Below are 22540 nucleotides of genomic sequence, written 5' to 3'. Positions count from 1 at the left end.
TGCCTCGAAAACCAAACAAACAAAAAAATCAAACCAAACTAACAAAAAACAAAAACAAAAAAACCCCACAAATCTCTTGCTCATCAGCAATCCCCAAAGCCAGGAAAGCACTGAGGGACAGATTTCCAATCCTGCATGAGCAAACACTCACTAGGATCACTGCATGCACCAGGTTATTAAACCTGAAAGAGTGGGGGACAGATTGTTCATGATGAACATAAGCTAACACAACACAAGATCGCTACACTGGCACTGCGGGTTACCTACAACAAATTTTTGTTGGATAAACACAACAAAAACCAGAAAGCAAAATCAAGAAATTGCCCACTACTCTGATGTGCAAGTCTTGACACAGAAAGTGCTCCCGCCCCATACTTCAGTGTTTAAGGAGCTGCAGCATCTGCAGGTGTCTAGCTACAGGTCTACAGGTCTCACTCTAGATTCTAGAAATCCCTTCACAGCTCAACACACTCCTTTCCAGTTCTAATGTGTTAATAAAAATAAATAGCACACATCACTGAACTTATAACAATTTTATTTATAACAAAACAAAATAAAGTTATGCATATTTATTTTCTTTGGCACGTAAAAACAAATATTTACAGGTATAAAAAACAGTAAAAAAACAGACCAGAAATAAAGTAAACAACAAGTTACAACAGACACTTCAAGCACTGAAAAAGGCTCACATTGACAAAGACAGACATTTAAATGCAGACTCAAGCTGACAAGAACAATTGGTAAGGCATCACAGATGCCAACACTGAACCACATCGTTTTAAAGACTCCATAAAATCACAGCCTTCACCTGCCATAAAATCCAATCAATTGATTTTATTTTACCATCTAACTACAAATAGATATCCAGTTTCTTTTCTTAAAAGATATGAATCTTTTGTATTTGTATGGATTTTATTTTTTTTCTTATCAACTTGTATTGTTTTAAGAGGCTGTATGTCCTCTATTCGCCAAGGGGCATAAAGGCTCCAGGCATTTTTTACCTTCTCAAATTAAAAGCTCACATTTCTTAAAAAGTAGCCTTTAAGATCACCTGCAATTGATTTACTAAGGGTCACAATCTTTGTAAGTTCTTTTTACTCTTTTTTGTTCCAGGCAAAGGGCCCATCACTTTACAGCTGGCTTTGAGGAGTTTGCTATTTGAACAGTCTTTGGTGTTGGTATGATAATCACACAGACACCTTGTACAATAGTCGAATCCACAGCTTTCCCGTTTGCAGGTTGCTCGCTCTAAATAGTGGTCATACTTGGCAGGGAAATTACAGCGAACACAGGCTTTGAGGCTTTCGTTGTTTTTTAATGTCTTGCCCACCTAGAAGAAAAAAAAAATCCATACATGTATTTTGGTGGACCAAACAAATTTTAGTAACTAAACCACAAAGGGCAGTCATGCCTCCAATATACAGATAAATATTACAGGGACATTTTAGTATCTACCACCCAACGGTTCAGGAGTTACGGCAGACGGCCTTTCTGAAAGGCCCCTTGTCCACCTGTTCTGATGGCAGCGTTCACTACAAATGTAGTATGGAATAGTTTGAACAAAAACAGAAGACACGACCTTTTCAATAACTGCCCGAATGCTTCCTACTCGAAACTGAAAGAACATTATCACTTGATTGAATTGGATGGCAAACACTAGATACCATGTAGTACCAAACTGTACTTTGGAACCCTGCTTCTTAACGTTAGCTCCCTTCAACAGTAAGTGCCCCTAGTCCTATTACACCAATTAGACAGTTACCTCAAGGAACTCATTGTACCGGCTGTAGGCAGAACCCTTCTGATCACACTGCCTAGGGAACTTGGCTTGAGCATCGTTTTTGGGAGAAGCCAAAGTTGATGACTTCTGGACAGAGGTCAGTGCAGTTCTGCTCACGACATACCCTCTGGTTGAAGTGTGCAGTGACAACTTATTGGCTTCCTGGTTGAAAAGGGGTTTAATAGGAGATTTTAAACTCACGAAAATGTCAATTAAGATAAGCTTATGAGGAATCAAGGTGACTTTAAACTAACCAAGACCAAAGTTCTGCTCACAGAACATAAGGTCATTCTCCCCACTATCAGTAGGTGGCAGTAGTCAGTCATTAAACATGCAGTTAGTTCAGGTTTTGGAGAAGAGGTCACAATGTAGCTCCAGTTCTCAATCTTCTCAAGCCCCCCAAATTCCCGGATTACAGACATTAGCCACCACCCTACGGTAGCAGTGGATTTAAGGTAACCCTTTGAAACAGATTTCCATTCCAATAAAGAAACTGAGCACAGACTTTAAGTATCCCTTGTCTAAAGTCACCTGGTTAAGTCTAAGTAGCATTTGTTGCCCAAACACGTCCAATCACATACTGATCAGTATGAGAAATATGACAATCACCAAGCACTTCAGAAAATTAAACACTTTCTCTATGCGGGCTGCGACACTTTCGGGGAGGAGTCTAACGACCCTTTCACAGGAGTTGCAGACCAGATATTTACGTTACTACTCATAACAATAGCAAAATTACAGTTATGAAGCAGCAACAAAATTAATTTCATGGTGAGGGGTCACCACACCATGAGGTATTAAAGGGTCACAGCATTAGGATGGTTGAGAACCACTGATCTATACAGTAAGACACTCCAGTATGTTGACAATTCATTTCTTCTGGTACCTGACCTAGCTAACACACAGCCCTTATTTAGAAATCAGTCCGCACGGAACAGCGTGTAACCAAAGTACAATGATCTCTATGGAAGACCCACACATGCGGGCCTCTCAAACCCTTCCTCTTCCTCTGCAGCCCCTGACCGGGAGGCTGAAGTGATGCTTTACGAATTTAAGGGACTTACGAAAGTCTTTTAGTTTACTCGTAGTCCAGGCTGTCCTTGAACTCAGAGATCCACCAGCCTCTGCTTCCCAAAGGCTGGAATTAAAGGCGTGTGCCTCTGCCACCACCCAGATATAAAATGTCTCAATTTCGAATGAAAAAGAGCAAGGGCATCAAACTTACAAGGACTCTCTGCATGGCTCTGCTGTACAGCTGGAATGCTCCTTTATCGTTCTCTACGATCTTCTTCCAAATTCTGCTCACTTTAGACAAGCTAGATGGGAAGGAGACAAAGATGCGCAGATGAACCAAGACCAGAAGCACAGTGAGAGCTTCACTGACCCAATTAAACCTCAAAACTGCTTAGACAACCAGGCCCAGTTACTAGTGTTTAACCAGACTACCAGAGGGCCAAAATGTTAAAATGTTTTAAAAGCTCCATCAAGCTTCCGTCGCATCTAAATTTTTTTGTATCTGTCCAGAGAACCAATTTCAAACCAGCACAAGTGTGCACACCTCCACCCTAGCTATTTGATAAGAGAACTCTTGGCCACTTGTAATACTATATTAACTGAAACGGCACACTCCACAATGTGGATTACAGACACCAGCCAACGATAGAAACCAACACATCACCCTGCTTTACTTCAGACACCCAGATCTCCCGGTACAGAGCATAGCCTACTAATAACAAGACTGCAAAATTCCAAGTGACCAAACTAGATGTAGATTTGCCTAAGTTTTCTTTCATTTCAAATGCCACCCATCAAACACGAACCAGCTCTGCTAAGGCCGCTTTACACTCGTCTGCACAAGCGGGTCCCATGCTATCTAACACACAGTGTGCACCACTCACTTTATTAAGTCCATGCCGCTGAGTTTCGTCAAAATATTAGCTAAAAGGTGTTTAAATCCCCTCCGGGAGAGCTCAGTAAGGATATCTAGATGTTCCAGGCCCATTTTCTTGCCAATTATATTTTGCAGTCTAAAGTTTCCACTGGCGATAACTTCCTTCAGCATTTCTCGGTCCACTTTAGGGTTCCTCTTGGAATTCTTTTTTAATGTTGAGCAAAGCATTCTTTCAAAATGCAGGACAGGCAGCAGGTTCTTATTGGGGTACTGGTCTGGGCTCTGAGATGGCAGCAGGCAGGGCTGGGTACTGTTTCTGAAATTCTCCAGAATAAGGATGCCATCCTCATGCTCACTTTGCAGGGTAAATGATGCATAGCCGCTGTCTTCGTACAGTTGGCTGGTCTCTAGAGCTTCTATTTCACTACAACTGTTGAGTATTTTTTGTACCCGCTGATTTTCCTTGTTATCATGTCCCACAATTGGTGACTCGATGAAAGACACCCTTTCCTGATTTCTAAAGCAGTCCTTACAGGAAGGCTCCACACACACAGGGCTGTAGGAACCTGGCCGCACACTGTGACCAGGCTTCACCACTTCAGGGTCAGAAAGATCAGGGTCACAATTAAAACACTTCATCTTAACACAAAGAGCAGGGCTTTCTTCTTTACGACCTATGAAAAGAACACAAGAAACGGAATATAAATCACTTTGGGGCTAACATGTTCCCCCTACTCCTTGCTGGGGACTGAACCCAGGGTTTCACACCAAGATCAGCGCCCATACATACCCAGCATCAGAAATGGACATGTTGTGTGACCATGGCACGCATGTCCCAACCAGCAGACTTCAGCTCTTCTCCCTGTTCCAGGCCACCGCATTCCACCCACCTATGGCTACTTCTGTGGGCTTCCTCTCAGCCTCCACTTTTTGTCAAGGTGTGCATTCGACACGATGCACATGTGGTCAGAGGGCGACCAAGAAGTTTTTCTTTATGTGGGTGCTGGTGGTTGGGCACAGGTGGCAAGCTGGTGAGACGGCACATTTACCTTCAGCTCTGACTTCCCTTAGTCAATGCATCTGAACTGAGATTTCTCTAATCCATTTCCTCATCTGAAACAGGACTGGCAGGAGCAAGAACACAGCAGTGAACAGCTCTGGCATCAAACCTAGTCCAGGGAGGCTTCTCTTGGCTCAGACTGTTCTAAATTTTGCTCTTATGAGCTTTTCCAGCTGACTTGGGACTGTATTTCACATGCTGGCATCACTTCATTTTTTTAAGCAGATTTTAAAACTTTTCCGGACTACAGGAGTCCCTTTATTTTTTTTCTAAATTAGAGAAAGTATCAGAAGACAAAAATCTGGAATGAATACACTACATATATATTTTATATATAAATCCATCTTGGATGAAGAACTCTCCAAAGATCAAGCTAAGAGCTCCTAAACAATCCGAAATACTTTGTATTCTGTTTATGTCATCAATTGATCACACATAAAAAAAAAAAAAAAAAAAAGCATATTACCTGATTCCATACCCCCTAATCAAACAATATACGGGGCACGTATCTAGTTCTGCCATTTTATCCATCTGATACTCATTTAATGACAAATCATTTTTAGAGGCAGGCAGACAAAACCTTTGTATTTTTCTAAGCAGGAAGAAATTTGGCTCCAAATTTGAAAAGGTCACACAGGTCACTGGCAATGATGAATTGCAGGGAAGTCTATGGAATCAAGGCTACAAGTGTTTAGGAGAATCCCAGTGGGTCTAGGGTGTTAGGCTGTAGTAGAAATGTAGGTAAATGACCCCAATTAACTAATGCACAGGATATGGATTATTAAGTAGAATAAAAGAAAATATCCGGTGGCTTAAGACTCCAGCAGTTACCATCCAGAATACCATTTACCAGGCTGGGAGAAAATGACAAAAAAATTAACTCTAAAGCCTTAGTTTTCCCATCCACAAAATGGGAAGGAAAACTGTATTACCCAAGAGCGTCAGTCACCCACATTGAGCCAACCTCCCTCACATTTCCTCCACTGTCAAGATCAATTCCACACAAGTAAAAATTTAGGAAGCAAAATTTCAAATGAAAAAAATTTCTGGTGAACGTTCCAACCAGCTTATTCTATTAGGAGATTTTTGGTTTTCCTTAAAGCGAACCTACAGATAAAACTCACATTTCACCGTTTAGAACTTTATCCCTCCCCAGTCCAGTCCGTGGGGTGGGGGAGGGGGCAAGTTTGAGAGTTACTGAAGTGCACCAAGCCTGACCTTTCCTTCACATCGTGACTTTACATTCCATATCAAACACTAATTAAAATTGGCATTAAAGTCTCTAGCTCTTCCATCTGTTAAGTCAGTTTCCGTCTCAGTCCAACCATGTGGCCAAGGTCAAGAACCCCTCACTTCTCTGCTTAAACCTGACCAAAGATGACCAAAAGTAGAATGCACAGGAGAAAACCTTTAAGTCTACTTGGAAAAATATTTAAATGGACAAAAGTAATTTTTAAAAAAATGCCTTCAAAGCTGTAAACCAAGTCGGGGAGGGGACTCGGAGGCAGCACATATTTCCTGAGGATGAAAGCTGAGCAACAGAATTCCACCGTAAAACTTTAACATTTCCGACAGGATCCAAGATCTTTTGCAAACACAACTCGCTAATCCACCAGTTTCTAGCTCTCAAGACTTAATTTCGTTTCTGATGAAGGGGAGATATCAAAGAATTGTTTTTTGCCGTCGGCTTCAAAAATTTCTAGGATAAAATAGATGCATCTGTCTTTCATTGTGAGGCAACAAAGACAGATTATATAGAATTAGTATATATTTATATGCAACTGAGTTTGCTCAACTCTCACCCAGGCTTTGAAACAAGTGACCATTAATTTCTCAATCCACAGGAGGTAAAACAAAACAAAAACTTCGATTCTCACCATCAACTAAATAAGAGGCAAATTTATGTTTTTTGATTTTTTTCTTTTTCTTTTTTTTGGCGGGGGAAGCGCTTTTCAAAACCCTCCCCTGAGGACTCCAGGTCTTAAGACTTAGTCAGAGAAGAGGGGGAAAAAAGAGGAGAAAATAGATATTTTCCCATTGAGTTAGGTAGGGTGGGCAGAAGGGGGTCTCTACATTTGGCGGGAGCAGGGAAGGAGCCCCTAGAAATGCTGAGGGGGTCGGTGGTGGGAGGTGCCCCGAGGGCGCGGTGCACGAGGGAGGGCGGGAGATAAGCGCGAACGCAATCTCCCGCGCTCTCCGGCCAGGACGCTGAGGGAGACGAGTTTGGTAAACTGAGGAAGTGAGCTAGCTAAACAACTGTAAACAGGAGGGTTAGGGGGCTGGAGATGGGGCCTCTGGCAAGTCTGGAAGCCCAAAGCCCTGTCACAGCTCGGGCAGGAGTGGGGGAGGGGGCTTTTGGCGCCCATGCAGGGGTTGGGGTGGAATCCCGCGCGCAGCTGCCACCACCTGCACGTCCCCGCGGCGGGACACCTGGATGGGATGGGTTGGTGGGACCCCGTTCCAGCCACACACCTGTCCCCCCTCTGCACCAGGCGACTCTCCTCCCCTGGCCCGGGAGGCCGCCCGAGGCCCGGGACCCCACGATCTGCACATGCACCCGGTCATGAGGCGGCAGCCACAGAGCGGGGAACCCGTCCCTACGATGCAAGCCACACTCACCGTCCGGGACCGTCCGCGAGCCGAGGGCGCAGGGGCAGGAGGACGGCCGGGGCAGACCGCTGCAAACGCGCCGGCTCATGCCGGAGGGCGCGGGTTCCGACGCAGGTGAAGTGGCGGCGACCACAGGAAAGAGGCGACAGGCCGCCGCGCCGAGCTGTAGCTCTTAAAAGGCGCCAGCTGGTACTTTTAAAATCTTTGAATTTGGTGCCCAAATCAGAACGCGCCAATGGGGCGCGGCGTCCGCACTCGCGCGCCAATACGAAGGCGATGTGAGAGGGACGCCCTCGCTCGCCCAATAGGAAGCCGCGGGGGCGGAGCCAGCCGCGGAGCCAGGGTCCCGCCCACTGCCCGGATCCGCGCCTCCCCGAAGAGGCGGAGGGCGTGGCAAGGCGCGCGGAGGCGTGGCCTGCGAAGGCGGGGCGCCCGCGCAGACCCGCCGTGCTGCCCTTCCCCCCCCCCCGCTGTCCCGCGAACCGGCCTCCCGCGAGTCCTCGTGTCCTGCGGACAGCTGCGACTTCTGCCTGCAGATCTGTGACGGGCACAGGCGGGGCCCATGTCCTCCTCCATCGTCTCGTTAAGCGCGAGCTCGGCGAGCGGTAAAGCCCGGCGCCCGAAGCGCAGACCTCCCAAAAAGCAAGGCCTTCCCCTCCGGCTCCAGACCCGCCTCTCTAGGATTTAGGCGCGCTCCACTCTCCCTCCTAAACTGGCTCCGCCCCTTGCCTGGAGCCTCCGCGCTTGCGCCCTGCCCGCCGGCCGCGCTGCAGACTTGGCGGGTCGGCGCTTGCGCACTAGGGACCTGGCGGGTCCCTCCGGGCGGGGCGGGACAGATGGCTGCGGGAGGACCGCCCTTGCCCTCGGGACGGCGCGCAGAGGCACCCCGGCGTCGCTCGGCTCGGAGCCTCCCGGGGGCTGAGGGCGCGGCCTAATCTCCAGTCTTCGCCGCAGCATTCTTTTGGGTTCTCAACCACCGGGAACCCTTACGAATGTTAATTGGTGTTTTCGCTTTTCTGTGTTTTTTTTTCCTTCTAGGTTAAGCGCAAGATAGCACACCTGTTTCCCCAAATAGGTCAAACTCCACACTTTTGGGGGCTTGGAGGAGCCCTGGTTAGGTAGATATTTTTGTGGCAAGGGTGGGAGCGAATGTGTTAATTGTTAAGTCTGATAGCGAACAGAAGGGCGCCGCTAGTGATGCTGGGCATCGCACACCTTGAATTTGTGACCGTACAACACCGGACTCGGTTTCAGAATATGGCGCCCTAAAGCTACAGGATGCTCGCTCGGAGAAACGCCCACCCCCTCCACTTGCCACTTCCCTCTTGCTTTTCTGCGAGGTTATTTGACTTTCAGTTAAGGTTCCTTGCTGTCAATGACAGCTCCTGAGTAAGGCGGGGCCAAGACTAGGCTGAGTCAGTGCTGCGTGGATCAAGTTTTTATCTAAACTCTGTTTATTCCTAGTTTTCTGGCTTTTGACATTTGAAATGTTGCATAAAAGTAGTTATGGATGGTGATGCTTACCAAAATCTTGGCAGCATTTTCTGTTTTGTACTTGAGAAGTGAGCCTCTAAGTATAGTGGATGGAACGACAGAAGTCTTTCTGGAAGTTTTTGTAGTAATGAGAATACTGGCAATCAAAATTTTCAGTAAATGAAAATAGATACTAAAGCAAGTGGTAAAAGAACTGTAAATAGAGACGTCGTGGGTTGGGAATTTTGAATGGTCAGCTAAGTTTGAGTCTTTGCACCGACCTTGCAAAGCACTGCATAAAAAGTGCCTGCAGCTCACCAAGCAAGGGAATGGGAAAGTGAGAAGCTAAATCTTGGGTCTGCTGTAGATTTCCGTGTGAACTTGTATATATCTTCTGATCGCACCGCATAGGGATTTCAGCTAATTTGCTGAATGAATGTTAAAATGCTGTCTGATAGGGTATGGTGGCACACACCTTTAATCCAAGCAATTAGGAAGCAGAAAATTGAGTTCCAGGGCTACACAGAAAAACCGTGTCATGAAAAAGGAAAAATATTTTTTAAATGCTGTACAAGAGAGATGGTTGTGTAAAATATAAACACTAATGGAGAAGCGCGAACTGAGTACAGAGCGGATTGTGTGTACAGTAATGGATGTGGGCTTCAGAGGCAGCCGAGACCTCTTAAAATGCTGGCAGGGAAAGAAAAAGGTTGTATTGGCTTGCCATTCTTAAATAATCTTAGCATTATTTTCACTTTATAATGATTGTGCTTAGAAGTCTTAAGTCAAATTTCCCTGTAATTAATAGGATTTCAGAGCTAGTCAAGAGAGTGCATGGACTTTTGACTCCTCCAGGACTAGGGGGAGGAATTCTTGAGGAACTGAGAAGGTGAAAAAAGCAAAAAGAACCCAGTTCTTTTAGGCAAGACTTCAGGAGTCCAAGGTCAGGCAGTAGTGGTTTATACCTTTAATGGAAGCACTCTGGAGACAGACAGGCGGATCTCTGTGAGTTCAGGCAAGCCTGGTCTACAAAGCGAGTTTCAGGCCAGTCAAGGCTATAAAGAGAAACCCTGTCTTGAAAAAACAAAAATTTCCTGTTTCAAAAAATAAGCATGTTGTAGTATCATCATCACAGCTGTCTAACGAACATTTGCATCAATCATGCAAGGACGATGAATGAATGACCCTGTCCTAAAAATATAATCAGTACTGCTGCTTTTTCAGAGAACCTGCGTTCGATTCCTAACACCCACTGGCTGTTCACAACTAACTGGAACTACAATCCCAGGTGATCAGATACCCTAATCTCGCATCCACGGGTACTGCAGATACATAGTGTACAGACACACATGCATGAAAAACACCCATACATATGAAAGGCAGATTTAAGAAGTATTTTTAAAGGTAAAGTACCTTCCATGAGATTAGAAGGGAAGGATTCTGTTCACGTTACCTGGTTTCTGTATTAAATACCGTACACAGCTTGAAACCATTGCCTATCATTAATGGTTTTGTACTACTCACTTTCCAGTAGAGTGAGTCACTAAGGCCTCAGTTTAAAATAAGTGTACTGAAATAGATAATATATATAATTGTATATATGTATCTATCTATCTATATATATATATAATTGATTTAAGAGAAGCACATTCTAATTGTTCCTAAAACTTAAGACTACAGCTGATTCTAGAAAATCTGAGGAAGTGCCTCATAATTCCTTTTTTAGGCCAGAGGCTCCTAAATCCTAGTGGCAAGGAACAGTCAAACCCTCCCTATTTCAATAGAAATTTTTGCGACAACAGTGCTAAGTCACAAGAAACAGTATCGAAAAGTTCCTGTACTCTGATAAACCTTTCCACCGAAGCAATAATCCGAATCAGACCAAATCAAATCGATTTAGAAAAAGCCCAGGTTTAATGAATACCAACGCTCCTAAATGGCTTTCCAGCCCCGCAGAAAGGAGATGAGAAAGGAAGACCAGAAAACCACGTCTGTTCTCAAGGTGGGGTGGTCTTGAACATCTCTGGGAGGGGTCATCATTTGGCTGGGTTTAGAATCTGGACCAAGGCAACTCACAGGGGAGGAGGGTTGGGATGGAACTTCCACCCAAACATTCCACTCTTTGGATATATAGATGTCTGGGGCTGTGGTGTGGCCTTAACCCAAACATTCCAGAGTCTGAGTATATGGATGCCAAGGGCTGGGTGACACTTCCACCCGAACAGGTATGGGTAAACTGGCCAAGCCTTAAGTGTTAATGTCCAAATAACTCACATAGCACCAAAATATCTAGTTTGATCTTCATAGATGAAAATCCAGTGCAATGTCTTAGAAATCAGGATCAGGGGTCTATTAAGGGTAAACCCACTGGATTATGTACATAGTTAGATCTTAGTTTGAGGAAGTCAGCTCCAACATATCTGGGGAAGAAGCAGAGAAATCTCAAGTATTAGTTTTAAGTATTTGGGATTTAACATGAATTTTGATGTGTGATGATTGATATAGTGCCAGTTGATATGTCTGAGAGTGAAATGTCTTGTTTGCAATTTATGTCAGACACTAAATATATGAAAACATTATTGAAAATGGGCAGTGACTCTGGGTGTTTGACAGTTAAGACTTTAGCCCCATTCGGAAGGGACGCTTAAAACCTTAGTTCTGAAGCTGGCATACTTAATATCACACTGGCAACACCTGGGCTTTGAAGGGGACACACTCAAACTAGGGCAGCCTGTGCCTTTCTTTGCGGCTAGTATGTGAAGCTTGTCGGCAGCAGGAGGTGGAGAAACACTGTAAGCAGGGCAGGACGTTCTTCATTTCTCCTCTTCCATGGTACAGCCTCTAGGGGTACTCTTGGAAAGAAACAGATCTGGCTTGCTGTAACCAGTGTATTTGGTAACACATTACTTTAGATCTTCTCAAGTTTTGGATGGCACTGACATTGCAATCAGTGCAATGTCAGTTAGTCTACGTTGCCCCTACGGTAGCATGTTTACCCAGCCAGCCTGAATGCCTGAACAGAGAAAACCCAGCCTCCTCCAATCGAGAGAGCATTCCCCAGCACACACCCTCTGAAGTGAAGTGAACCATTGCCTCTTCTTGGTCTCCTCCCAGCTGATTCACACTGCGGATCTTGGACAGAGTACTCCACGTGGGCATCCTTACAGTGCATCTCTGTGGATGCATCCTATATCCTATTGGTTCTGTTTCTCTGGGGAACTGATACAGGAGCCCACCAAGGCTTATTATTCAGGAAATTTTGTTCACATTTTAACAAGAGGCTTTTTGCTTACCAGGCCCCATGAGCCTGAGGTACTCTGTTTGCAAGGCCCACGTTCCCAGCTGCAGGGCAATCCAGAACCTTTGCACCACTGAGTGGACTACACCATGCCCTGCAAGTGACCTGATTCTGGTGTACACGGGAGCACCCTGTAAGGGTGTGTTTTCTCTAGGAACTTCCTGTAGGCCATTCCTTCCCAGTCCCAGTGTGCCTGACTTTTATTGCTTGTTAATTTCACTGTCAGATTCTGTCTCTTTATATGGTAAAAACATAGATATTTCTGCTTAGTATTGTGTCTAATTTTTTATAGAGAAGAGTCCGAGACTGTTAGCTTACATTCCTCAGGAATACCGGTTAAGTACTTGCACACGAGGATTCACTCTAGGATTTTCCTAGTCTATATAAAAAAATAGCTTTATACAATAGCTTAGTCTTTTCTGGAAATCATTTCTACTAGAGATTCGTAATCCGCATAGTCCTTCAGTGACTGTATCAGGCCATCCAGAAGACAATCTCCCTGCATGAAGCTCTCAAGGTCATGTAGCGATTTGTTTATTCTGTGATCTGTGACCCTGTTCTGTGGAAAGTTGTATGTTCTTATTTTCTCTGATCTTCCTTTTGTTCCAACCTAAAGAAACAGGGAGAGAGAGAGCGAGATGAGATGCATGAAGATCCAGGAGGCCTACAGCAACGCAAGAACCAAGTTGACGTGCCTGATTAACGGCACAGAGAACAGGGGTGGAGTGTACAGATACAGTACCTGGGTCCTGCCTCTGCCCCTTCAGTGCATTATGGCTTAAGTCTAAACTTTCATTTCCCACCAGCAAATACTGATGGCATAATGACGGAGTCTGGCAAGTGGATGATACTTAAACAGTAGAAGCAGCACATTTATGTGTACATTTTATGTGTATGTAATCTCTGGAGTTCATGTTATCCCGGAGTGGTGATAAGGTGATAAGGTGATGGGTGGTCATGGAAGGACTGTGTATGGCATAAAATCAAATACAAAACAGTAGGTTCACGCTTCCAGTATCCCTGCTTCCAAAATCTCAAAGGACTAAAAGCTGAGTAGGGACGTGGTCCATGCTGACAAAGCTAAAACAAATGCCTTTGACGATAGAAAACAGGATGAAGCTCTCCACAGGTACTGCCCTATAATACAAACAAGGACAGTACCAATGTACAACGACACTACCCACAAATATTTTATCTTTATAAGTATTTCTGAAACTCATTCTTACCTGGATCTTTCTAGCATTGTATCTTTTTGCAGTTTCCTCCTCTAGATGCATGCTGTATAGCCTTGCACGTAACTTTTTCATAGCCAGCTCCCTGTTCTTCAGCTGAGATCTCTCTTGCTGGCATTCAGAAACAATACCTGAATAACGATATGAGAATTGGTTTTAGTACAAAAATCTTTATTATCAAGGATTATTCCTATTCTTTCTTACCCCCTTTCTTCTTTTGTGAGATAAATCAAGAGTTTAACAGAAGACTTTAATATTTTTAATACACTCTTTCTTCACATCCTCAGCTATCAAAATCTTAAAAGGCGTATAAAAATGAACATATATAGAAGTACAAATCCTAGTATTAGAGTTAACAGAATATAGCTGTGGATTTCCTTTTTATCTATTTCTATTTATACATTCCAGTTATCACCTCAATATTTAACGGTTTTCTGTAGTTAAAAGGGTAAAATCCTACCTGCCCACTAGTCTTCTTAACTACTGGTTAGCAGGAACTATGACAGTTTGTTCTAGTTAAGGGACGTCTGAAAAGTCTAAACCAGACATCCTTGTCCCTCACAAGCCACTCCAGTGCTCTAGTAATACTTAAAAAGCATGGTTCTCGCAGCAGAGTACAGTCCGTTTGCCCAGTTATCTAGATTCAGAATGCCGTGGACTTTACAGTCTCAACAGAAAGATGCTCCTGAAATTGTATCTAAGATTGTGTGTATGTATCATGTTTCAGTGTAGGAAGTTCAGTGCTTCTATTGCTTCCAGGGTTCTTGTTACTATCTTAGCCCCCCTGCTAATAACTAGTGATTTAGAACACTTTCTGTTAAATAATGTAGGTAATTATCTCACTGAGGTTTTTTTGAAACAGTGAAATCTATTAAGTATATATTTCAAAACCCGCATGGCAGGTGGCAGGACTCTGTTCTCTTCATCATCACTACCTTGGAGAGCCCCGCGCTTAGCCTTCCCTCTCCCTCTCTTTGACTCTGTATCCTACATAGCATCAACTACAGAACCTACAGAATCAAGTCATTAGTTAAGAGCCCTTAATGGTTTCTTTTCTTTTGGGAACTGAAGATCTGCTTCAGTGGAAAATCAGTCAGTCCCCCAGAAACTGATCTGATTCAGAGTTTCCCGTGGAAGCCCGGGACCTACCTGTGGGAAGATGGACTATTCGAACAGCGCTGTCCGTGGTGTTCACGTGCTGACCTCCAGCCCCACTGGCTCTCTTAGTATCAATTCTCAAATCTTTAGGATTAATCACCAGTTTAATCTATACACACAAAGAAAAGCTGCAATTTTAAGAAGCAATTGTATGTACTAACTGTCTTCAGGTGGGACCTACACACTGTTAAATACATGCCATACATAAATCACATAAAATTTAAAAGCTTAAAAATAGACTGTAGTTAGGATATTATTTTAAATTTATATATTTTTTTTGAATGGAAGGAACAAAAGCAACACTCCCTAATCCTCAAAAGTTGAGCTTTTTCCTCACAAATTGGGGACAGTTAAAAATAGGAGATTCAGGGTTGAAAAGATGGCTCAGCGGAGAAGAGCCTGTGCTGCCCTTAAGGAGGACCTGAGTTTAGTCAGCACATCAGGTGGCTCCCAGCCTCCTTTAACTTCAGCTCCAGTTGATCTGTGCCCTCTTCTGGCCTCCACAGGCCACATATACATAGATCTATACGCACAAACAAAATTTTTTTAAAAAGTAGAAAATGTAGAGTTTTACTGAACTCAAAAACTTTAGCAGATGAAACAAAAACTAATAGCAGTTTGAGTTCATGAAACTGTTTTAGGGAGAGAGGGGATACAATTTCTAAAATGTTACACCTATAATTTGGAGACAAAGATCATGAAGGCAGGGTATGTATTCCATGAACACTGGAATCAAACAAGATGATGCACCATCCCAAGTAATAACATCAGAAGCACCATGGTTAAAACTATCTGTCCAGTGAGCAACTAGAGACTGCTCTATGGCATGTCAATCACTGTGCAGTAAGATAACGCCCGTAAGAGTTGCTAGGAAAGCTAGACAGAGCCTGGCCCTCACCTCTATATCCTGGAAGCTACTAGGGTTCCTGACACCGACTTTGCTGCCCGTCCTCACTCAGTCCTCTCACAGATATTAAACCAAGGAAGGAAAGCCTTTCAACCCTATCAGACATATAAGTAGTACTTTTTCTTAAAAATAATAGGAAGAAACCCTCAACTCATTTATCTCTCATTTTTTAAGTGAATTAATTTGTCACTTTTAGCAGAAGACAAATTAACAAAGCAGGTTGTTATCTTACACACCGAAAACTTGCTTTGTGAGGTAAGTCCCACACTCGGGGCCCTTCTACTACAGCTGAGTCAGAAGGTAGCAACTGTGCTGAGTGACCAGTCCTTTCCTGACGGCATCTGGAGAACCCACCCTGCAATGCGAAGGGAGGCAGGCAATCAGTTCACAGTATTACCTGACCCATGATGGAGGTGCACAATGCCCTGTACTGCTGGAGAAAAACCCTGGTGTAAATCTGGACAATCTATACACATTTCCACTCTTACCCTCTGTTGTAAAATGACATTTCTTGAATCAAATTTTCAAGAGTAACTCAAAATATGAAAGGAGGAGCAAATGACAGGTGTCAGTGGCTGGGGGCGTCCTGCGCGAGCTCCGTTACTATGTTTTACCTCAGTGGGCTGGGGCAGAATCGCCACTGTCATGGTGCTGGTGTGGATGCGGCCTTGCTTCTCTGTCCTCGGCACTCTCTGCACTCTGTGCACCCCTCCTTCAAATTTCATGTGTTTGTAGGCTTCTGGGCCTCCAATGCTGGCTGACGCATGCCTAAGGCCACCTTGAAAACAGGGAGCACAGAGTCCTTACCATTCTGCCATGTACTGTGTAACCTGACCATCACATGCACTCTCATGGAATACAGCTGAAAGAGCCACAAGCTAATAAGAGAGAGTACAAGCACACTGAAAAACTTCAGCAAGTCTTTGATATCCGGTGTTTCGAAATATAATCTTGAATTTTTTAAAGGATTATTTAATTTTATGTCTGAGTGTCGTATCTGTACAAGTATGCATGTGTAACACATGTGAGCCAGGTGCATGCGGAGTCAGAAGGCAGCATCGGATCTATTAGAAATGATCTGTGGGTGGTTGTGAGCTACCGTGTGGGTGCTGTGGGTGCCTAGGACTGAATTTAAGTCCTCTGCAGGAGCAGCAAGTGCTCTTCACTACTGGGCCAGCTTCCCAGCATCTTAACATATAACCGTTTCTGGTCAGTTAAGTTACAACACTACCGAATTCACATCAGTAACAGCTAAAAGACCACCGTTTGGGTTTCTTTTTGAAACAGGTTCTCCTGTAGCCAAGGCTAGTCCTGAACAGTGTAACTGTCCTGCCTCAGCCTCCTGCGTGCTAGGATTACAGATGTGAGGCCAGGGTATCCTACAACCTCTTTTCAAAGTGGTAAGTGATTATCATGGAATGGTTTTCCATCATACTTTACAGCAAGCTTCAAAACTCTATTTTTATTTAAAATCATTAGGTAAATAATTCAGTCCTTACAAATAAGTTCTGATCATCATCTTGCCTTTCCAAGGACACAATGTAGATAAATCGATGCTTTACAAAAACAAATCCATCCACTTACAACTGTGCTGTTTAAAATCATCTAGGAAGCAACTTCACCTGAGAAATGACTACACACTGACCTGCAGGGAAGTCTGTGAGTCTTTTCTTGATTGGTGACTGATGTGCGAGGGACACTTGATGAGGTAGAAGGTGGTGCTACCCCTGGGCGAATGGTCTTGGGTGTTTAAAAAACGCAGGCTAAGCAGCCAGGGGAACAAGCCAGTAAGCAGTTTTCCTCCGTGCCTGTGTTTCAGGTCCTGCCTCCACATTCCAGCCTGGAGTTCCTGCCCTATCCTCCCCAAGTTGCTTTTGGTCATGGTGTTTCTCACAGCCACAGGAACCAAACTGAGAGACTGACCTAGTTCACTTGGGAAATATTCCAGCGTGTCAAAGTGCCATCTTTTAAACGCAGCATACTGCCGGTACATGTCAAACATCTCCGAGGTGAAAAGCATGGCCTCCTGACCGCCCACCCCTGCAGTCACCTCCAGGATCAAGTCACTCTCATCTGTTTCTTCTGGAGGAACCAAAAGTGAGATGATCTGAAATACAAAGACAGCACCTTCCTGTAACTATTAAATCTTCAAACTAATGCCCAAAGCTACGAAATTAGAGAATTTAGATATGTAACCTAAGTTTCTTTAAACAAATCATCTAATATTGCTCTTCCATACAGTTTGATCATCTTGCTAACTAAAAACGTATACTGCATAACTTCTATTAAGGTATTAATTTTCAGTTACATTTTAAAGATTATGAAATGCATCTACTTTTGATGGGTTTGTTTTTATTTCTTCTTGGAATTCTCTCTTTTGTGTTTTGGATGCTCCTGCCTCGACCTCCTCAGAGCTGGGAGTGCAGGTGTGCACCACCACACCAGATTTTATGTGGTGCTGAGGACTGAACGCAAGGCCTCATGGTGCTGGAAAACACCCTAATAACTGTACTGAACCCCCACTCCCCACTTTAGAAATTGCTTTCTATCAATTCCCTGTTCAGGTAGTTTGGAATTAAATGCTGGGAGCAGGGCATTACACCCCAAGTAGAATGTAAAAGTAATTCTCTGTTGAAACACAAGCCTAATAAGGAAGGCAAACAGAGGTCCTCATCTTGCATTTGCCAGTTAAGCTTCCTTAACATGGGAGAGAAAATTTTTGATTCTGGAAGTTTAGGACTGGCACGCTGTCAATACTGAGATAAAAGCCACGTTCTCATCCTGGGGAATCTTTCCTATCTACTGTCTACCCACAAAGAAAAGAAAAAAAAAGCAAAAGCAAATTTGTCTTTTGAACGTATCTTTTTGCCTTTGCCTCCCTAGTAAGAGCTGATACTTTAATTTATCAGTGAGAGCTGTACTCTGGTAGCATGAAATATGTGGGAAATAGGAAGCATGTCTTTTTCCGCTTTAGACTCTCCTTTGGCCTTGGCAATCCCTTCATAGAATGTGCATACTGGAGAACATCACACTGCAGGCCCCCAGTTTGTCACTTGCAGGCCAGCAAGAGAGATGGAGATGGCTCAGTAGTTAAGAACAATGACTGCTTTTCCAGAGGACCCGGATTCAGTTCCAGAACCCACTTCATGCAATGCAACTTACAATCCGTAACTCCATTGCCAAGGGGCATGTCACCTTCCTCTGGCCTCCAACACGCACCAGACAGGTTTGCGGTACACAAACACACTTGCAGAAAAATATTCATAGAAAGATACAGAAAAGACAGCAATAAAGTTCTATCTAAATAGTAACAGGCTACTTCTCTGGATAAAGTTCTATCTAAATAGTAACAGGCTACTTCTCTGGACTCTTATAAGCCTGCGATGAAACATGTAAGGAATAAGGGCAGAGACGCTTTACTCTTTGGGTACATACCATACCTGATGCTTCAGCTGAGTTATTTCTTTTTGACACAGAGCTATCTCACTCTCTGCAAGTTTCTTTAACTCTTCATTCTCATCTAGGAAGAAGAGCAACAGTTATGTTTTCTTAATTAGTGCTGAATTCACCTCCACAGAAGTCATGATAATAGACTTTAAGAGGAAAAAAACCCAAGGGTTGGAGAAACGGCTCAGCAATTAAGAGCACTTGCTACTCTTGCAAAGGACCTAGGTTCAGTTCCCAGCTCTCACATGCTGACTCACAGCCATCTCGAATTCTACCTCCAGGGATCTGACACCCTTTTCTTATTTTTGTGGGCACCAGGCATGCATGTGGTACACATGTATACACACAGGCAAAATACTCAGACGTATAAAGTTAAATTTTAAAAACATTTACTGGTTTTATTTGATATGTATGAGTATTTGCCTGCATGTATGTATATACCACAGTGCATGCTGTGCCCACAGACTGGGGTGCTGGACTACCTATGTCTGCAGTTACAGAGAGCCATAAGCTGCTGCATGGGTGCAGGAACATAATCTGGGTCTTCTGCAAGGGCAGTAAGTGCTCTCCACAGTTGTGCTTTTGCTCCAGCCCCCAATAAATTTACCATTTACCAATACCAAATAGATACACTTAACTAATTAGAATACCCAGGAGAGGCACAAAAGGTTTTAACAGCTAAGCCAAAATTGAAAGCTACAGTCCAAAGTTAGTCTTAGTGAACATTTCCTTCAGATAAAATAAGTATGTGACCCAAAGCATTGCTGGAGTCTGCCCAGTGTTCACAGGAATATCCCTTCCATCCCTGCTTTCATGATTATTGTGAGTTCTCACTTGTGACTTAGAGATCTACTTTCTCATCCTGCTGCTCTGTTATGTGGACTTATGAAGCCTAGGAAAGGGGATTACAAACTGTGTGCTCTCTGAAACATCAAACATACACACAGTTTAAGAGTGTACGCTGATCTATGAAGAATCTACATCGATGGGAGGTGGGACAGTACACATGCAGGGCCTTCCATAAGTCAACACTATAGCTCTAAGTTCTGTGGCTTCTCACTTTGGAAGGTTTTGTTTTTTCCAATTCTCTAAGCAATTATTCGTTGTGAACACCAGTTTCTTCGCCCCAAGTGTTGGGAAATAAAACACCAACTAACTCTCGATAACTAGAAATTATTTTTGGATTTCCTGAATACACAAATCAGACTTTTAATTAAAATTCTCTTTGGTAAAGCTGCCAAATTTAAAGGTGCTTTTCTGTATAAGCTGGAAAAGAAGAGATCATCCTAAGTCAGGTGCTAGCGCGATCTCGTTTCATGTAAGTAACCGGTTTCTACAGATTCAGTTAGTGAATTCTTTCCGAGTCCCAAAGGTTTTCTTCTCTTGTTCTAAATGTGCTGTACCACGCAATTTGTCCTTGTTACGGTCTCTACAAATTTTCATCTTTTAGTATCTACCCTGACCCCTCTGCCTATTCATGCTCAACAGCTTTCTCCTAAGCCATAGTTCTCCTAGGCCAACATGGAAATCTGTACCAGTATCCTTATAGGATTATTTTTATTACCTAAATATGAATTCAATGGCAGAGCTCTATCCCCCCCCCCCCAAAGAAACTCAACTTGTATCCCTATCTTAAATTATAGAACTCATTCTGATAACGGAAGCTACCCCTCCCCATAATTCCGCCCAAGTATGTGTATGATACAATCACCAAATCTTGTTTCTTAGTGTCTTGCAGGTCACAATTCTGTGCCTGCCTACCACCATTTCTCCTTTGAATGATAATTAGCTTCCTCCTGACTCACTTATTCTCCACGCTAACTCTGCGGTCGACTTTCCCTAGATAACGCCACTTCTCTGCCTGAAAACGTAAGACACTGCCCATGCTCTATAGAAAACTCTAGTCCTTCGTCTTTCTTATTCCACGTTCCTCTTCCGTTGCCATCTGCCACACCTATTCTTGCGTCCGCCGTACTGCACTCGTCAGGTGGTGCCTTTATACATCACGTCTGCCGTCTGGTCCCTTCTCTTACACCACCTAACCACCTCTTTCTGCTTTTCAGCACGCCTCGTTATACTGAAATTAAAAGTCCTTATTTTTTATTCCCATTTTCGTGTGTGTGTGTGTGTGTGTGTGTGTGTGTGTGTGTTTGTCTGTCTGTCTGGCTATGAGTACACATGTTTGCGTATGTGTGCACGACGTGAAAGTGGAGCCCAGAGACTGATATCAGGAGTCAACCTCAATCCCTCTTCCCACTTTATTCAATGAGACAATTCTCAGAATCAAGTCTAAAATTCCCAAGTGGGGTTTACTGGGCAAGGGCGTCTCTGGAGGCTTCAGTAACGCTGACGCTTCGGCTTCGGATTTAGCCTCGAATGCAGCGGAATCTCGGGGGAAACGTGCTGAGAACGCGGATTTCGTGGTCTAGGATTCTAACTATACAGTGCATAGCACCTCACACTAACGGGTGAGTACCATGAAGTCACCGGGCTGCAAAGCCTGTCGCAGGCATGACTACCTCGTCTTTCCTGAGCATCTGAGCTGCCAGGAGGGTAGGGAAGGCAACCGAGACCCTGAGTAGCTTCCGAGGCCAGGCCGGCAGAGCACCGAGTCAAGAGATCCCTGCCGAGCCTGCCGGAGGCCATCAAAACTCCAGTGACGAGGTCGGGAACGCGGGTGGCTTCCAAACGCGCTGCAGCGGGCAGCTTACCGTGCAGCAAGGACTCGGTGTCCCGCAACTCCCGCTCCTTCTCGCTGAGCAGCCGAGCCGCCGCCGCCAGCTGAGGTTCCCCGGCGTCCAGAGCCCCGGCCTCCAAGCCGGCACGGCGCTCCAGGAAGGCCCGGAGAGGCCCTTCGCGGGCGAAGAGCTCCTCGGGAGGCGGCGCAGTGCGGCTAAGAGCGCGGAGGGCCCACAGGCGCCGGGCACCGCTCAGGAACCCGCTCCGCATCCCGACCGACCAGCCCCCCGGGGCCGGAGCCAAAGCAACCCACGACTCTCGGGAGAACTCGGAGCCGGACTTTCAAGCCAGCTCTTAAAAACTCTGCCGGAAATGTTGCGAGAACTTCCGGCAAAGTGTGGGGAAGCCTCTAGGTTTCTAAAGGCGAAAGGTAAGGGGGCGGTGCGATCACAAGACGTTTGCCCCGCCTCCAACCCAAGATCTGACTCCTGGGCCCGCCCAGGGGGAGGGGGCTCCAAACCCTAGGCCCCGCCTCCAAGGAGTTGGGAGCTCCAAGGCCTGGGTCCCGCCTCTCCGGGGAGCGCGTGGAAGCTGGGCTTCCTCGGCCCCGCCTCCTCGAAGTCTCTACCCATCCTCCAAAGGGAGTGCCAATGCCGCGGCCCCACTTCCAGAGAAGCTCGACTTCCTCGGCCCGGCCTCCTAGCGGGGGGGAGATGCTGCGATGCAACAGCCCGGCCACCAGAAGGGGTGCTCCAATGACTCAGCCCCGCCTCCGAGGGGGAGGCTCCGACGCCTCGGCCCGGCCTCCAGGGGTGGAGCGCCAATGCGTCAACATCGCCCGGACTGGGTGGGGGGCGCCTAGGCCTCGGCCCTATCTCTGAGGGAGTAGCTCCGAAGCCTCGGCCCCGCCTCCAAGGGTGATGCTACGGTGCAGCGGCCTGGCCTCTATCTCCAAGGGGAGGGAGAGGAGCGTAAAGGCCTCGGCCCGTCCACCGGACAGAGCTC

General features: G+C 45.1%; 2 protein-coding genes across 3 annotated transcripts; both read right to left on the bottom strand.

The window, feature by feature from the left end:
* Nucleotides 1–814: 814 nt before the first annotated feature.
* On the bottom strand, nt 815–7618 carry Fbxo5 (F-box protein 5). The gene is made up of 5 exons (XM_038340079.1): nt 7351–7618; nt 3679–4345; nt 3006–3096; nt 1763–1942; nt 815–1330 (listed from the first exon to the last, which is right to left on the bottom strand). Exons 1-5 carry the CDS (start codon nt 7427–7429, stop codon nt 1073–1075), a joined length of 1275 nt encoding a protein of 424 aa, XP_038196007.1. The 5' UTR covers nt 7430–7618; the 3' UTR covers nt 815–1072.
* Nucleotides 7619–10705: 3087 nt separating this feature from the next.
* Nucleotides 10706–21914, bottom strand: Mtrf1l (mitochondrial translation release factor 1 like). 2 transcript variants are annotated; one of them, XM_038340398.1, is made up of 7 exons: nt 21568–21914; nt 18850–18929; nt 17333–17516; nt 16024–16187; nt 14494–14611; nt 13339–13475; nt 10706–12722 (listed from the first exon to the last, which is right to left on the bottom strand). In XM_038340398.1, exons 1-7 carry the CDS (start codon nt 21803–21805, stop codon nt 12522–12524), a joined length of 1122 nt encoding a protein of 373 aa, XP_038196326.1. In that variant the 5' UTR covers nt 21806–21914; the 3' UTR covers nt 10706–12521. The 2 variants fall into 2 exon arrangements, with proteins under 2 accessions (XP_038196326.1, XP_038196327.1); XM_038340399.1 differs by having other exon boundaries at nt 18845–18929; nt 21568–21588.
* Between the last annotated feature and the right edge of the window lie 626 nt (nt 21915–22540).

This window comes from Arvicola amphibius, chromosome 8 (assembly GCF_903992535.2).
Source record: "Arvicola amphibius chromosome 8, mArvAmp1.2, whole genome shotgun sequence".
Classification (NCBI taxonomy): domain Eukaryota; kingdom Metazoa; phylum Chordata; class Mammalia; order Rodentia; family Cricetidae; genus Arvicola; species Arvicola amphibius.
Note: the sequence above shows the minus strand (reverse complement) of the source record. Positions and strands in the feature narration are given on the sequence as shown.

Bases quoted from the DNA above. Each gene is read 5' to 3' on its own strand.
- Fbxo5 (XM_038340079.1), bottom strand. From the start codon at position 7,429: ATGAGCCGGCGCGTTTGCAGCGGTCTGCCCCGGCCGTCCTCCTGCCCC. The intron at 1,943-3,005 runs GTAAGTTTGATG...CTTTTCAACCAG, and splicing joins GAGCCATGCAGAGAGTCCTT to GAAGCCAATAAGTTGTCACT. The intron at 1,331-1,762 runs GTAACTGTCTAA...TTTTTCTTCTAG, and splicing joins GGTACAATGAGTTCCTTGAG to GTGGGCAAGACATTAAAAAA.
- Mtrf1l (XM_038340398.1), bottom strand. From the start codon at position 21,805: ATGCGGAGCGGGTTCCTGAGCGGTGCCCGGCGCCTGTGGGCCCTCCGC. The intron at 17,517-18,849 runs GTATGGTATGTA...TTTGTATTTCAG, and splicing joins TAACTCAGCTGAAGCATCAG to ATCATCTCACTTTTGGTTCC. The intron at 13,476-14,493 runs GTAGGTCCCGGG...ATCGTTATTCAG, and splicing joins AATAGTCCATCTTCCCACAG to GTATTGTTTCTGAATGCCAG.